This window comes from Gaeumannomyces tritici, assembly GCF_000145635.1.
Source record: "Gaeumannomyces tritici R3-111a-1 unplaced genomic scaffold supercont2.6, whole genome shotgun sequence".
Lineage (NCBI taxonomy): Eukaryota > Fungi > Ascomycota > Sordariomycetes > Magnaporthales > Magnaporthaceae > Gaeumannomyces > Gaeumannomyces tritici.
In genome coordinates this window covers 764,246-780,075 of record NW_008804550.1, presented here as the reverse complement: position 1 = coordinate 780,075, position 15,830 = coordinate 764,246, and the positions used below count along the sequence as shown (strand labels likewise).

Here is a 15,830-nt window from a genome sequence, read left to right as displayed (position 1 = left end):
TGTAATTTGTCTTTCTAACACTGGAGTCGACGGTAGAGCCAGGGCGGGAAGAAACAGTGCGCAGTGACAATTAGTGCGTTTGAGTTCCTCACGGCTAAAATGCGCCACCAAATCCACCACCGCCCCCAGCTGAGCTCCTAAGCCACCCAAGCCACTATCTGCCCCCACAGGCGCCGACAATCTCAGCGCGTTCGGTTAAGGCACCATAAACCAATAACATGGATGCTGTCGTAAAAGAGAGTAATCGAATCGCCAGATGCATGCATGCAAGATCTTTTGACGCCGTCCAGCGGCCCGGCTGAGGGGGCCGTTTTGGAATTGGCTGCGCACGCGTGCTGACGTGCACCGCCTCGGCCCCATTTTGCCGCCGACCACACTCTTTTGAGCAGGAAGCCCGCCCCCTGGCGACCGGATGAGCCACCCGGGTGCGTGCCTTTGTTACGGGAGTCCCCGCCTATCATCATCCTCTTGGTCCCCCGCAGCTGTGGTGTTTACGCCAGCTCTCGTCGATTAAAAGACCGCCTGCCTCCCGTTTGATCGGACGGTGCCAAAGTATAGCCCATCTTTCCCAGCCATACAAAAACCAATTCTTACACTTAACAATCGAGCATCTGCAGCTATGGCACCCACCGTTCAGGATCTCGTCCGCGAAGCCGTCAAGCTCGCCGAAGCGGACGACGTCGACGGCCTTAAGCGCGTTTTGAGCGAGTTCCAGTCCGCCCCCCGAGAGCCAGCCAGCCACACAAGCTCCGACCCCATGTTTGATATGCAGCCGGCGCTCGATGCCGCCCTTAGAAATGCAAACGTCGGCGCCGCCGGCGAGCTCTTGGCCCATGGGTGCAAGCCATACTCGGGTAAGTACTCTCCCTTGGGAGACGCACGTGGTCAAGGTAGATAGATGGCTGACCAAGATCAACCCAAAAAAAACAAAACAGGCGCCGTCTCCGCTGCGCTCCAAAGCTGCAAGCCCGAGACCGGGTTCAACCTAGCCTCCTTCGAGTGCCTGCTCGCGCACGGCTGGGACGTCAACCACAGCACCGGCCACCTGGGCGACGCGCTCATCATGGCCATCAAGTATTCCCTGTTCCCGCTCGCCGAGTTCCTGCTACGCAACGGCGCCGACCCGAACCGCAACGAATCGGGCGCCATGTTCCCCACGGCCCTTGGCGCGGCCTGCGGCTCCGCCGAGGCCCCGCCCGACCTGGTCCGCCTGCTGCTGGAGAAGGGCGCCGACGCCAGGGAGGGCGCCGCCCTGCTGGCGGCCGCGTCCGCGGAAGGGGGCCGGGCCGACGTGCTGGAGGTCCTGCTGCAGGACGGCGCTGGCGCGGCGCTGATCAACGAGGTCCCCGCGGGTGGTGAGTACGATAGGTTCCTGGACGAGGAGTATTGGGGCACGCCACTGCACGGAGCAGCGGCCAAGGGTAACGCCGAGTGCGTTGCGCTGCTCCTGGCCAAGGGAGCCAGCAAGGAGATCAGAAACGGCGCCGGAAGGACACCCAAGGAAACGGCCGAAAAGCACAGTCACGGCGAGTGCGCGAGGCTGCTGGTTTAAGGTCCAGTCCAAACCAGTGCCGCCCACGGCCATGGGCAAAACTTCACATATTTATTGTGCGGCTTTAAATAGAGCAGGACTTTTCCAGGAGGCACCGCCCGTACCCATGTATCGTGGTTCCGTCCGCAGTGGAGCTATGTTTGCCGCTATAACATTTGCAGTGATGGCTTTGTTTAAAACACCCTTGAACCCTCGCCCTGAAAGCAAATCGTTGGCCGGCCTTTTCCGGTGCCGGCCACCTAACGAGACCCCAAAGTTGTTCGACGCCTAGCGATCAAGGGACCACCTGCCGCGCCGGCCCCCGCGTCGAGCGGCATCCCGTCGTCCACGCCGGCCGGCGACTGCCTCTCGTCCTCGCCCTTGTCGATCGCGCCGACGAGGATGGACCACAGCGGGGCCGTGGACGGCTTGGTGTCGACAATGTCCCACCGCATGTACCTCGCGTCGCCGTCGCTGGCGTCCGCTTGTGGGTGGGGGCTGTTGCTCCACAGGCGGTCATCCAGATCCTCCAGCCTCTGGGTGCCGACCGCGTCGTTCCCGACGTTGACCAGCTGGATGACCACCCTGTTCCTGGCCAGTCCCAGATCCTGCTGCCGCCGGATGAAGTCCCGGATGTGTTCCGCGACCCCGAGCGTCCTGTCGTCCGGCTGGGGCTCCTCCACGCCCCAGACTCCGTCGGTCAGCACGTAGATGGTGGTGCCGCTGGATTGCGAGGGGGATGAGGCGGAGGAAACGGGGGATGGAGGTCCAAATCTTGGGCTCGGAGCCAAGCCGATGCTGGTCGCCGCGCGAGAGGCAAATGATCTTCTCGTGCTTTGGCGACGGTTCAAGGTTGACTGCATCGTTCGACTCCTTTCTCGTTGAGCCGTGCTACTCGCCTCGTCTTGGAGGATGCACAACATGGCCTTGGCCATCATCGAATGGCTCCCCGTGTTTCCGGCGCCGAAGTGTTTGTCAAACACGTCGAGCATGTCGGTGGCGCTCTTGACATTGACGTACCCCTCCGACGGCCTTGACGCGAACCGGACCTCGATGCCGTCCGAGTCGACTCCCTTGACTATCGCGGCCAAGGCTTCACACGTCTTTCTCAACTCATTTTTGAGCATTATCATTGAGGGGTGGTCGTCGATGAGGATGACCTAGGAATGCTGTCAGTGGGCGGGCCCTTGCGTGGAAAGGCATCAGGGCACAGAATATGTCTCCAGCAGCGCAAACGGTGAGTTAAACTGACCTGGTCTCTTCCCTGGAAGTGGCCCTTGACCTCCTCGATCAGTGACTGGATATTCTTGTCCTCCCTTTTCTTATTTTTTCGGTAGGCGCACACCGTTTCGATGGTCACATGTGGGTGCTTTAGCGGCTGCGGACTCCACGAGCGTTGAGGTGCCCATGGGCTTGCCGCTGAGGGGTGCGGCGGGGGTGACAAGTACAGCGGTGATGGGGGCCCTGGTGCTGAACCACCTGGTTGCGTGTAGCCGCGATGGCCCGCCTGGCCATTCCACGCGGTACTGTCTGTCGAGCCGTAGCCTAGCGCCGTGTTGGTGGGCGATGGTGAGGGTGGGATCGAAATGGCAGGGCCCTGGTTCAGCAGGTGTTCTCTAGCAGCAGAGTCCGGATCGGAGCGCGTGGAATTCGGTGTGGGATGATGGTCGGGGTATAGAGGGGACATAGATGTCTGGAGCTGCATGGTGCTGTGCCTGGTCTGCTGCCCATTTCGCCAGGCAGGCTGAAGAACACTGGACCTAGATCCTGAGATCAATTCGGGGCTATCACTCAAGCCGGTGGCACCGGGCGGCGACATAGTGGGACAGCTTCTGTTGTTTGGCGTCAAAGGCGTGACGGGCGCCGCTGTTCCCTTGGTGCAGTGTCTGTGCTTGTTGATGATAAGCTGGATTTTGTTCGAGGTGTAGTCTGCTGGAGGCATGCATGATGGCTCTCGGAGGATGTTGTCCAGGAGGTGGTCGACAATATCGATAGTGATATCGTCACACTTCATCGAGCTTTCTTCGATTTGCATCCTAGCATCTTCGAGTGCCTTGAGCCGCACTAGGCCGTTGTGGAAGGAATCTTCGTAACCCCCGGCCACAAGGCCCGGATTGTTCGCCTTGTTCTCTTGGACGCGCGCGCGCTGGAAGGCGAGCCTAGCGGCCTCGCCACCTGTAATCCATACGGCCGTCTCAAATAAGACGCAGACTAGAGACCAGATGTCTGTCTCCTTGCTTGCCGGCCGGCCTGTGCTTCCCACATGCTTGTCGTGCGCGAAGTGCGCGGGGGCGCTGTAGGTCCGGTTGCCGGGGTTGTACGGTGCCGCTCGGTTTAGCGGATCCTTGACCTCGCAGCTCTGGCCAAAGTCGGCAAGCTTGAAGCAGCACTTCGTCGTTCCGTACTCGCCCCGAGCCGGCGAGTTGTAGTCGCCAGGGTCCCAGAAGACCAGTATGTTTCCCGGCTTGATATCTTGGTGAAGATATGTGAATGCTGCTGGTTTAGTGTACGTGTTTATTTGGTGCAGGGAGTGCAAGGCTCTGAACAGTTTGACGAGCTCGTCCCACATATCCAACACCCCCTGGCGTGTAAAGGGTCTGTTGTTGCGGTGGAACATATCCTCAAGGCTCCCACCGTCCGCGTACTCAAGGAGGAGAGCGGCTCGTCCGTTCTGCCGGAAGGCCATAGGGCACTTCAGGAAATATTGCGCCGGGTTGTCATTGGAACATTCGTTGTACTGGCCCAGACGGCGATACATGTTGCGCTCGGCCGTGTAACTTTCTCCTAATTCCTCCGGCGGGAACTGCTTCAGCACGTATAACTTGTCCTGGAAATGATAGTAAGGTCATTGGTTCCATATTAGCTTGCGACTCGTGACTGGGATGTTCAGAGCCTGGCTCAGGAGTTGCAGCGTCGACGTTGGATATGTAGATACGCACCTGGAGTTCAAACCCCGAATGAGGCCTGTATTTTGCGAGTGTCGGTGTGGAGTCATCATCCCCCTTTTGCAAGGACTGGTCGAATTGGAGGGGTAACACTGCGTTGGGCGAAAGATTGGTATCCCAAGTAGTAGGTACTACTGGACAGAACAAGAACTGCTCGTGGTAGAATCGATCGGCTGTATCGGGATCGTTCGGGAATGCAGTCCTAAGGCGGCCATCACGGTCCACGGGGAGGCTCTTGTCCGAAATGCCAGTCTCAAGGTCCCTGTGGATGTGCTCGATATTGCGGACCCGGGAGCAGGACTTGTCGGAGATGTACAGCAACGTGGACAAGGTGCAAAGAAGCCTCTCTCGCACGTTGTCCAACAGGACATTGAGGTCTAGGGCGTCCACTAGCAGGCGGCTGAGTTTGTTGTTGTCGTCGCCGGTCCAGTACTCCTCCAACGCCTCCGGTGGAACAAAGTATCGGGGCACGGGTTGGGTCGGATCGCCGAGGCACGTTCCTTGGAGTTTGTTCTTGTCAACCCACTCGCGGAACTCGTCACAAAAATCGGAAAGGAGTTGGCGAGGCATTATAAATTGCGCCGAGGAGAAATGGAAAATGAGTGGCCGGGTTTTCGGCTCGGAATGGGCGCCTGGAATGGAGGATCGGCACCTTTTGGCGGTGGCGACAAGAAAAGAATTGGGTTGTTTGGGAATGGATTTGAGTTTAATGCAATAAGTTGATGGTCTGCTTCGTGTACGGTACTTTGTAGCTGGGGGAGGTTATGTGCTGGGAAACAGTGCACAAATTCTCGCCGAATCTCCGAGGAGTTGATCGCTGCCTGGCTTGCAGTAAACGAGGGTGAGCTGGGCCAGGAGGGCTGGGTGGCGTATTTGTAGAAACAACGAGTGGCCGAACCGCGCTAAATCCAAGGCACGCGACGTGAGGGAGACGGCAGGTCTGCTTTATGAACGGGTTTCTGATGCCGGGTCGAGGTTCGGGCACAAAGCTTTCTCTGTCTAGATACACAGCTTCTAAGGTATTGCCGTAGTTGAGTTCGTCTCTCAAAAAGGAGGGGACCCCTAAACTGTACCTAAAGTGCGCCCCGAGGCTTGGGTCGCATGCAGGCAGCCAGCAGGCAGACTTCCCTCGGCCACTAAAGATGGCTGCTGCCTGGACACCTTCTTCTTAAACATGCGGTGAGTGGGTAATGGATGGAAGGTGGCTTGATGGAACATGTTCGATAGCGCTGCGAGTGATCACATTGGTGAAAGCCTTGCCGTTTCCCCCTTCCCCGCTGTGCTACCGCACTTGACTACCCACACCACCCCTCAGCCCCAGCCCTTCCGCCAGCTGGATGGCTAGGAGAACTTGGCTCTTCCACGCCCGGGAGGAAAGCCTTCAGACACTGCCTGCTTTGTGGTTGCGGCCGCCAATTCGGGTCCGCCTCGTGCGCAGGTATAATCCCAGCCATACTGCCAGGATCAAGACCATCATGGTGACTGATATGTAGACAAACAGCTTAAAATACTCGGGGCGCCAGCTCGGGAACTGCATGTTCTTGTCATCCTGGTCCCACTGGAACATGCCACTGCCGAGGAACGTCTGCGGCTCCAGCATTAGCAGGCGCGAAGCGCGTGGGAGCCCGCAGACGAAGAGGCTGCTTACTGCGACAAACGTGCCGGGGAGGAAGAAGAGCGTGACGGCCGTGATGATATGCATTGATGTGGTTTCGCGTTTCGTCTTCTCGCCAACGACCTGCATCTCGCGCGTCATTTGATGTGCAGCCACGGCAAAGAGCTTACTGGTTTCCATGTAGCGCAGCTGCATCACGACATCGTACTGGGGTGGAGACAGAAAGAGTCAGTAAGGCGGGCAGTTGGCGTGCGTGCTGTGGTGGCAGTCCCTCTGAGAGGGAGACTGGAGGGAGGAGGGGGTATTGAACGCTCACCAATCGCTTCCCATCTTCTGCAACCACCAAGAGGTTGGCAACCCGCTCACGCTCCAGCTCCATCGCTCGGATGCACGCCTGTAGCCGCTGGTGGAACTCGTCTAGATGATGGCTGCAGGCACGCTTGATGTGCGCGGGAAATCCACGATCGCTTTTTAGCGACGTGTAGTACGCATCCAGCTGCGACATGATGCGGCAGTTCAGCTGCATCGTGTGACTGAACTGCTGAAGCTTGGTCGCTAGAGTCTCCAGCCTCTGCAGCCCCTTGAAGTTGAACTCCCTGATGACCCGGAACGGGTCCGGAGCCTTGGGAGTGGGTGCTGCACTCTGGGTCTTTGGCTGCCCCCTCGGCCCCAGGGGGCTTAGAGGTATCCAGGTCGGGGAGCGGGCATCCGCGGCCAATGGGTGATGCCCGCTCGGGCGGGTGCTGTAGAAGCTGCTGGCTTGGCGCCTGACCCTTGTCGTGGGCTCGAAGTCTTGAATCAACGCACCCGCGTCGACCTCCAAACAGCGCTCCACCTCGGTCACGGGCAAGTTCTTAAGCTTGTCCAGAATTGCCCGCAGCTCTTTCTCCACCGACTGGATGCAGACACCCCAGTCTTGGCTGCACCACTCGGCAGCAAGAGCATGCATCTCCAACGAGTTGGCCAGGGCGACGATGGACTTTTCCCTTGCGGAGCTGCTGGCTTCGGGCGAGGGCTCCTCCCTGGCGACGGCGCTCATCCTCTTCTTCATTATCTCGTTCGTTTTGACATTGACCCAAAGGGCCTTCCCAGTGACGACATCGAGGGAGTGGTACAGCGTGGTCTGGCGGATCCGCCAGATGCCTTCCTCGTCCTTCTCGGTGCCCCAGATGCTATAGCAATGCCGAATCTGGAGCCCTGAACGGCCCATGGCGGTCCGATAGGTCTTGGCACCGTCGTGGGTCAGGACATTCTCGTGGTGGAAGGCGGCCTTGTGGAAGCAGTGCGGGTCCGAGGGGTCGACGGGCGGGATGGCCCAGTTGGCAAGCAGCCGTAGGAAGCTGGGCATGACCTCATGGTGCCACAGTAGATATTTCATCATGTCCTTGGATCCGTCGAGCGCCGCGGCCGAGTGCTCGGACTGAATGAAGCTGCTCCGAAAATGCCAAACTCAATTAGCACCTCGTTCTAGCGGAGCGCCCTCTTCCAGTGTGGGGCTGTCATGGAGGGCTGCTAGCGTGGAACTAGACACTCACACCAGCCGACACCGCGGGTCTGTGCCCCGCCTGGACAGATGCGCCTCCAGCTCCTGGCGATCCTTACACTCAGCATCCTCGTAGCCTAGTTACGATGTTAGTATTTGGAGTGGCGGGCTGCTCGGGGGAAGATGACATACCATCATTATCATAGACTTCTAAAAAGCCCCACTCGCGTCCGGAGTCCGGATCGAAGAGATCGTCCTCGTTGTTTTCCAGTTGCGTGGATAGCTCGGAAAGGGCATGGCGGGAGTCCCGGCCCCGGGGCATGTTCTGCGGGTAACCTTTGAAGCAACCAGACACCGCTGTCGATTGCGATGGAGCCATTGTTGATGTTTTCGGGTCCGGACTAGGTGGACAGCGGGACACTAGCTTATTCTCAGTGTGGTTGGAACGTTCTTTCCTAAAATTGTAAAATATGGAGATTCTGGAAGCTGCTCCCGAGCAGGCATCGATGGCAAGACAGCGGCTTTTGGCTCCCCTCGACGTTTTAACATCCATCGATCCTGGCACAGCCCTCAACTCCAAGCTAGGTAGGCGCCCTAAAGTGGCCAAAACAGGGGCCGGCCAGCGCCCTGTGTGCATCATCCTTTGTCCTCCCCTCCAAGGCGCTTGCCGTCTTGCTCCCTCCTCATGCCCGGTCTGAATTATTCCTCCCACCTTGAGATTGTCGCTCAAGCGTTTCGAACCTGCGACAATATGCAGCGGGAGCTCACCGAGGTCCAATGTCCGCAGCAGAGGGCCTTTAGTTGTCTCGGGCGTCACGGCACGTGGGGGCGGAGGGCGGTCAAGGTAAGGAATACGACAAGGCATTATTTTGCATCTCGTGCTTGCTAGAAACGCCAATCCTTCCGGATAATCATTCAAGCGTGATATAAGCCAATGCCTGCCACGTTACGACGCCATGGTGCCACGCGCTGGCGAAAGGGAAATAGGCCTGCCTGTTGGGCAGTTCCCACCGGCTGACCAGGGAAATCCGTCCAGCCTAGCGAGGCGTCTGGGGTAAAAGCGCGGCAAGAAGGAGAAAAAGCTCCAAATGGACGCGAGCTCTCCGCCTAGACAAAGATCCAGAGGCGTGCTGAAGGACAAACGTTTGGAAGCGAAAAGAAAAAAAATGAGAACCTTATCCATCCTTTTTCATTGCTGTCGAATCATGGAGGGCATAAGAATTTTTTTGCTGAAGACATGAACGTTCAGCCGGGCGGCCGCTTCCAACGCAGCTTGGTATTAATGTGCTTCAGCTCTTCCTTTCGTTCCAAGGTGTTAGCTCGTCGGTATTTTTCCGCTAACAGCATAAAAATTCCATGCTTACCTTGGTGAGATCTCTAGGGATCAGGGCGTAAAACATTTCGTTCTCCGTCGGCTGTCGTGCACCTACTGTCAGCAGTGACACTCCGCAGGTTCCGTGTTCTTCTATTTCTTCCCTGTTCTCCGTTACTCCCCAAAGCTCATATTTGCTTTCTTCCCACTTTCCGCCTTGTTCCTCTTCTGGGATTCATCGCCTCAGCCTCTCGACACACGGTTAGGTACCTAGTTACAGGTACCGAGGCAGCTTGGTGCCAACAAAGGGACCTACCTCCAGAACAATAGGCTTGCCCAATCTCTCCGTAAGGTATTCTTCGGCCCTTTCTTTCAGGAGGCGATACTTGCGGGTGGTCCAGTAAACGTCGGTGGACATGGCTTAGCCCCTTCCGAGAGCAGGGAATCGACGAGGCGGATTTGCGGGTGTGGGGCGCCGAAGTGGCCTTGGCTGCGGCACGCTGTAGATGCGAAGAAGGGAAGTGGAAAAAAGGGGTAGCCTCATGTCGAGCCTCTCCATGACATGGGGTCCCCCGTCCGCCCTTTTTATCTACATTGTGCTCGATGCTGCATGGTACACACCTGGAGGTGGCTGTTGTTGGGCAATCTGAATGCCATGTCGGGCACACATGCGCTGGCGATGCCTACGCCCCGACTTGCATCGCCCGGGAGCGCTGCTGCTCATAGGCGCACTGAAAACAAATGCATTGCAGAAAAATGCAGATCCAGACTGCGAGGGGCGCTTAGCTAGAAAACAGCACTCGGGCGACCAGTAAACGGCCGAGGGTATTCCTTGGCATCTGTCGGCTGGCGTGCAAGAAACGCCCACCCCTCATCTGCGGCCTCTTGTGCTACCACACTTTCCTCTTCCGGGCACGCAGTAAGCCGCCCATTTTCTGCAGTGTGTCGCCAGCTCATACAAACTGGGCGTTGTTGTATCCACCAGGCCAGGCTGCGGAAATTGGTCTTGGTGGAAACGCATCGTTATGGGGCTTACGGAGTAGGTCACCAGGATACCTCCTCCGCCCGTATATCTGATTGGGGGGTTATCCTGCATCAGGTCTGGCATGCTAAAAGCTAATATCCTGCGTGGCTGCGTCTTGCAGGGCCTCGACCTAGTGCCATTGGGGCCACTGGAGAAGACAGCGTGACCAAAGGCTGCCGCAACGGACTATGTCACCACTAGGGATGTACGGGAAGGTCGGCAATCATGATCCCTGTGCTAGGTAGCCAACAACCCTCAATGCCCACCCGCCGAGGCCGACGCGACGAGTGCTCAGCAGCCCTACTGAGGGTCTCCCACCCTTCGCAGCACAGGCCAATGGTACAGGTCGCTGGTGGCATGACGGTTGTGGCCGCGGTCGAGGTCCGTAAAACTTTTGGGACAATGGTGAATGCGCGCTAGGCTGGGAAGCCCGTGCATGCACTCCAGGGGCGTCTTGCTCTAGCGCAAAGCGCGCTAGTCACGGTTAACGCTCGTTACTGCCGGCAGGGCGTGCAGGATGTGCCTGTTCCAGATCGAGATACCCTCCTCCGTAGGAGCCTGTGCGACGGTCGTTGCTGGATGAAGACCCGCGCTTGGTTAGGGGTGGCTAGACCTTGACCCGGCTACATACCTACCTAGGTCCGTAGTATATACCGACCCGGTAGAGAGCTGGGGATGTGGATAGAGGGCCGAGGTGCAGGCTGCATTAGGTTGGAGCCGCGAGAGCCTGGCCTTTTCAGCCGCTCTCATATGTCCTTATACCCCGTCATGGAATTTGCTTGCAGCTAACTAATCGGCCTACCAGGTCTGTCGGTAACGCCGTGATGTTGGGCAACCCCTCTTCCCGCCTGCACCACCGGTGGTCAGCGTCGAGCTTCCCATCGTCATTTTCCCTCTGCCATCCGCCTAGGTAGACCTTGCCCCCAGCCTACTCCCTCCCGGCGGCTTCCCTATTTGCGCCATGGCGGAGGGCCGCGAAGCGACTGGGCTCTTCCGCCTGTTTCCCCGGCCAGGTCGGCCGTACAACCCAGCGGACTACCGCGCCGAGTAAGAGGCCCCGGCCACAAGACACCGTGCGAGACCTGCTGACCTCGCCGACAGCATCGTCGCCATCCACAGCCTCAACGGCAAGCCGCACAGAACACGGACCGACAAGGACGGGCATCTGTGGCTGCGGGACTCGCTCCCTGCATATGTGCCAGGGACGCGCATCATGACCTTCGGCTACGATTCGGCCGTTTTCTTTCCAGCTCGCGGGCGACCATCCGCGATTACGTCGCCGACCTGGCCCTCCGACTCGAACACTCGCGATCCGACCCTGAAGAGAGAGAACGGCCTCTGATCTTTGTCTGCCACAGCCTCGGCGGCATTGTTTTCAAGGCGCTCCTTGTTTATCTGTCCCTACGGTCATTTGCTACGAACGAAGATGACTCGCCCATTCAGCAGGCGCAATCTGGAAGCCGCTTCATAGCTTTCATCTCTACTCGCCGGATGACCCCAAATTACACGGCTCTGGTCCCATCTGGACTCCAAGTTCTTCAGCCCTCGCGATGGAGATTGGAAAAGAAGATACACATCTACCTCGAGAGTGGGATCGATGATCTTGCCGAGGAAAACAATCCATTTAGGCGAACGCTATCAGGAGCCGACGGCTTGCGGGGAAGGATTTGCGAGAGGATTGCCGAAGCAGCCAACGGCATGTTCTTGGCGGGCGTGGTTGCATGCGAGGACTTCCGCAAGGGCCTGCTCTGGAATGAAGAGGTCGTTGAAACGAAGCTGAAGAATCTAATTTCGGCTGGCCCCGCACTGCCGGCATTTTACGATAACATCATCGCTTGGATCGACAATGGCATGATCGACGATGCCCTGACAATCTTTTTTGTTATAGCTATCGCTCATCACCTCCTCTCCGAAATCCAGCTTGGGATAATTTTTGGGATGGGGCGCAGCACTCGGCGGATTAAGTCATCTTTAGAATTCCATGTATTCGATAACCTTGGAGGGGTTGTTGAGAAGCACTTCCCAGAGCTTTTAACCGTCCACCCAGACAACACCATTGGATTTATCCATATCTCTTTCAAGGAACACCTCGCGAGCAGCACAAAATATAGTCGGGTTCTAGACTCTGGCCGTAGGCTTATGTCACGGGCATGCCTCACATACTTGAAGCTGCAAGACATGTTGTCGGCGCTCGGCCGTCTGAAGCAGTGGCGTAAGTACATCCTCTACTTCTATGGAACGATCGTTGATATTCCTGGCAAAGTTGCGCCCACTAATTGAGAAACTCGCGACCAGAGCTCCAAAAAGAGTACCCATTCCTTCACCATGCGCAATCGCGGGTGTTGTCGCATCTCCAAGCATTGCCATTGAAGGATCCCCTCTGGCTTATGTTTTCCGAAACAGCTGGAAAAGGAGGCTTTTACGATGGCATCGGTGGTCGTTCCAGTCCGCTCCAGAAGATCTTGCAGGTGATGGACTTGCAATCAATTCTCGTTCTTATTCGTCGGTTTGCATCCCGCGGCTATGGTATCGATGAGAAATGGGGGCCATGGAGCCCACGACTGCTGCAGGAAATCTTTGGAGCCTGCGGCACTTCTACTCGTCGAGCTTGGAGCCAACCTTTCGATACACAACCCCAACGACCCCAATGTGTGGTATAGGACACCAATCGTCATTGAGGCTGCGTTAGAGGGGTGCTGGGGCTTGTTCGATAGGCTCATCGGTCACTCCATGGCAAATCTCATTCTCGAACAAACGTGAGGGTTTAGCCTCTCTACTATTTTCCACGAGCTTGTGGTGCTGGCTTCAGTTAAATCTAGTCCCCAAGCTCTGGACAGAATCCAGGCTATCCTGGCAGTAACAGCAGATGCGAACCCCCAAGATAGCGAGGGGATCACGCCATTGCACCTCGCCGCCTCCTATGGCAACCTAGACGTTATCAAGGCCCTCATCTCTTCCGGCCGTGTCGACATCCACATGGCGGACCGACAAGGCAGGACAGCCCTCACAATTGCGACCTATTGGGGCAAATCACAAGCTGCGTTGGCACTTATCGAAAGTTCAAAGGCACTCCCAGTGCCTGAAAGGGACTAGCTGAGCCCACTTGTAGCCGCATCCAAGTCGGCTGGCAAAGGTCTCACAGTTAAACTCATCAAGGCTGCAAGCCCAGGCACCCTGGGCCTCCATTTGGATCTTGCCGGCATGGGCATCCTACATCACGCAGCCTGCAATGACTGGAGCGATGTTATCGAGATGTGCCTACGGCATGTTTCCAAAGATGGCAAGTCGGGCGCGGCGGAAGCGCACCTCGGCCCGGATCAGGTCGACCACTCGGGGCGCGCGCCGCTGCACCACGCCGCAAAATTGGGTAATCTTGCTGCCTGCCGGGCCCTCCTGGGCGCCGGGGCGAGCGCGACTTTGAAAGACAGGGGCGGCAGGACCCCGGCACACGTAGCCGCCGACGCCGGCTTCAAGGACGTACTCGTGCTGCTCATCGACAGCGGGCGGGTGGATGCAACCCAGCGGGACTTTGAAGATCGCGACCTGGCCCACTGGGCGGCGACTCTTGACTGCATTGACGTCATGATGGCCGTCGAAGGGCTGCCGGGGGCCAGGCTGGACCGCGCCGATCGCCACTGCAAGCGTCCCATCGACATTGCCTACATCTGCAAGCGCAGGAATGTCGGCTTGTTCCTGGCCTCCCGTCAACTTCACTTGGACGTCTACCGTTGGGATTCGCTGTATGTCAGGCCTGCTGTGCAGGAAGAGGAAAACCACGAAGATGGTATTGCGAGTAAGCTGCGAAGCCTCGACGTGTCAGGAACAAGCGAGGCGGAGCGGGAGCAGAGAAAGCAGATGGAGAGCAAGTACCGGGCCGAGGATTGGAGCCTTGTCTGGTGTGGGAATTCGGATGATGCTGACAAGAGGATGGAGAGGTATCGGGAAGAAAGAGCAAAAGCTGTGGGCAGACGGGGCGGCGGGTGAAAACGGTGTACTTAGTGGTGTTACAAGCCACTTGGTCGGGAACTGTCACTGCGTGCCGTAGGCTGAGCCTGGAGATGCAGCATATGTTCCTCAGGGCCTCTAAGGCGCAAATCACACCTCATTCTTTCCTCCCTCCGGCCAGGGCAGTATGTGACGTTGTTTATCCTTGGGCACCGCTATCGAGGCTGTTGGGCGTTGGCTGCGCCGTTAGTTCCGAGCTGTCCGATGTAACGAGGGCAGCATAGCAAGGATGTCTGAGATATCCTTGTATTCTCTCGTACACTTGAGGCGACAGCTTGGTGCGGCTTCTGCGTCCCTAGGCAGCCATGCTCTCTGGTATTTTCGCCAGGCCTGGCCTCACCCCTTGAAGACCTCAGTTCTGATGGCGACATTGCCACAACTCGCCATCTGGATAGGCCTCATTTGTCCTCCGTTACAAGGACCAGAATATGGTCTTATTTCCCCTCCTTGCCGCCCGCCTCGCCCTCCTCTCCCTTCTCAGCTCTGTTTTCGATTTCTTCATTACCTCCTCCTTGGCCACAGTCTTCTCTGTCTCCTCGTTCTTTCCTTCCTCCTCCTTTTTGTCTTTGGTCTCCTCCTTGCTTGGGCCCTTGGGCTTGACCGTCGCGTTCGGCCAAGTCGCGGCTATGTCCAAGGCTTCCTCGAGCATGGCGTCCATGAAATTACGATTTATCTTGAGCACGTGGCGGCAGTTCCGAAGTCAGTAACGGCCGTTTGCAAAAGTGGCCCACGTCTGGAAACGAGGCCCGTAGCGATGATCCCAAGCGAGTGGATGGACGTGGCAGCTACCTTGGCACCAAATTCGCCTTCCTTGGAGATTACGAGCTTGTTGCCGCCTGAGCCTGAGCCGTGGCCGGAGCGGGAAGCGGCCATTTTGTGCATATGTTCCGCGAGGATGTTAGCGCCTTGGGCCCTGGAGCCTGTCGCGTAGGGGAGCTGGAGTCGGGGCTAGGTGGACTACATGCCAGCGTGGATGTGCTCACTTTCGGTCGACTCTCTTTGCCGTTGCAGCCGTGCTGTAGATAGGTAATAGGTAATAGGCAATAGGAATAGGTAATAGGTGATAGGTAGGTAGGTAGGTAGGTAGGGAACGTATTGGGTGCTTGGAGCTTTATGAGGTTTATTAATGATGGCTATATCAGAAGAACGACTGCCGACACAACGAGACGCTGTAGGGATTTAGCTGGGCACTTGGCTTGGGAAGGTGCTTGGGGGCGGTGGTGACTGCCTGCAACCAGGCCCAGCTTCCTTATTGTTGCTGGACAAGGCATTCTGTCCTATTATGGCTACCCAGGTAGCTACGACTGCTCAATCCCCCGGAAACGTTGGGCTTGGGCGACTTCACTTCTCCTGGGACTAGTGCCGAATAGTACAGGACGTAAAATCCCGCATTCGCATCTTTCTGCGCCTTGCCTATCAGCCAAAAGTCGGATGAAGGACTATGCCGGGGAAGTCTGTAAAGATGCGTGAGCGAAAGGGAAAGGCAGAACATCGCTGCACACCCTTGTCGTATTGGCATGATGCGTGACCCTCGATATCGCCGGGGTCTCTTGTGCCACGCCAGACACGCTTGCCATTATAAGGTGTGTCAAGCTGCGCTGAGGGCGAGGGAAGAGATATCGCTGCATTGTATCTGGTCTTGGAGCGGAAGTTAGACAGAGGAGACATTCAGGCCACAAATGACACATCCATGACCAAGTCATACGGCCCGTTGTTCTAAGGCCAGTCCCATTCCATCCGTGCCCATCTCTTCGTCGGGCTGTATCACGTCGCGGGTCATGATCAGGGATCTCCATGGATCGCTAGGTCTCGCCCAGCGCGCTCGATCCGCCCCTTGTCATCGCCTTGTTGCCGTTTCCCACTCGGTCAGCACCCACGTGTGCCACACAATCCGTGGACCGTCGCTACTGGCACG

At 57.4% G+C, this 15,830-nt stretch overlaps 6 protein-coding genes across 6 annotated transcripts; 2 read left to right on the top strand and 4 right to left on the bottom strand.

Annotated features, from left to right (window-relative positions):
* Positions 1–466: 466 nt before the first annotated feature.
* On the top strand, positions 467–1,720 carry GGTG_10628 (hypothetical protein). Its single transcript, XM_009228502.1, has 2 exons — positions 467–854; positions 936–1,720. Exons 1-2 carry the CDS (start codon positions 620–622, stop codon positions 1,550–1,552), a joined length of 852 nt encoding a protein of 283 aa, XP_009226766.1. The 5' UTR covers positions 467–619; the 3' UTR covers positions 1,553–1,720.
* Positions 1,721–2,660: 940 nt separating this feature from the next.
* Positions 2,661–5,046, bottom strand: GGTG_10627 (serine/threonine protein kinase; the record flags this gene model as incomplete). The annotated part of the gene is made up of 2 exons (XM_009228501.1): positions 2,661–4,358; positions 4,471–5,046. 2 exons carry the CDS (start codon positions 5,044–5,046, stop codon positions 2,661–2,663), a joined length of 2,274 nt encoding a protein of 757 aa, XP_009226765.1.
* Positions 5,047–5,857: 811 nt separating this feature from the next.
* On the bottom strand, positions 5,858–8,125 carry GGTG_10626 (hypothetical protein; the record flags this gene model as incomplete). Its single annotated transcript, XM_009228500.1, has 5 exons — positions 7,767–8,125; positions 7,627–7,711; positions 6,408–7,521; positions 6,125–6,298; positions 5,858–6,061 (listed from the first exon to the last, which is right to left on the bottom strand). The coding sequence occupies exons 1-5, from the start codon at positions 7,951–7,953 to the stop codon at positions 5,858–5,860; spliced, it is 1,764 nt and encodes a 587-aa protein (XP_009226764.1). The 5' UTR covers positions 7,954–8,125.
* Positions 8,126–8,778: 653 nt separating this feature from the next.
* On the bottom strand, positions 8,779–9,526 carry GGTG_10625 (hypothetical protein). Its single transcript, XM_009228499.1, has 3 exons — positions 9,203–9,526; positions 8,939–8,989; positions 8,779–8,873 (listed from the first exon to the last, which is right to left on the bottom strand). The coding sequence occupies exons 1-3, from the start codon at positions 9,302–9,304 to the stop codon at positions 8,820–8,822; spliced, it is 207 nt and encodes a 68-aa protein (XP_009226763.1). The 5' UTR covers positions 9,305–9,526; the 3' UTR covers positions 8,779–8,819.
* An 873-nt stretch (positions 9,527–10,399) lies between these two features.
* Positions 10,400–13,894, top strand: GGTG_10624 (hypothetical protein; the record flags this gene model as incomplete). The annotated part of the gene is made up of 6 exons (XM_009228498.1): positions 10,400–10,620; positions 10,716–10,957; positions 11,012–12,122; positions 12,465–12,666; positions 12,730–12,874; positions 13,031–13,894. The coding sequence occupies exons 3-6, from the start codon at positions 11,402–11,404 to the stop codon at positions 13,892–13,894; spliced, it is 1,932 nt and encodes a 643-aa protein (XP_009226762.1). The 5' UTR covers positions 10,400–10,620; positions 10,716–10,957; positions 11,012–11,401.
* A 433-nt stretch (positions 13,895–14,327) lies between these two features.
* On the bottom strand, positions 14,328–14,788 carry GGTG_10623 (hypothetical protein; the record flags this gene model as incomplete). Its single annotated transcript, XM_009228497.1, has 2 exons — positions 14,328–14,588; positions 14,657–14,788. 2 exons carry the CDS (start codon positions 14,786–14,788, stop codon positions 14,328–14,330), a joined length of 393 nt encoding a protein of 130 aa, XP_009226761.1.
* Positions 14,789–15,830: the final 1,042 nt, after the last annotated feature.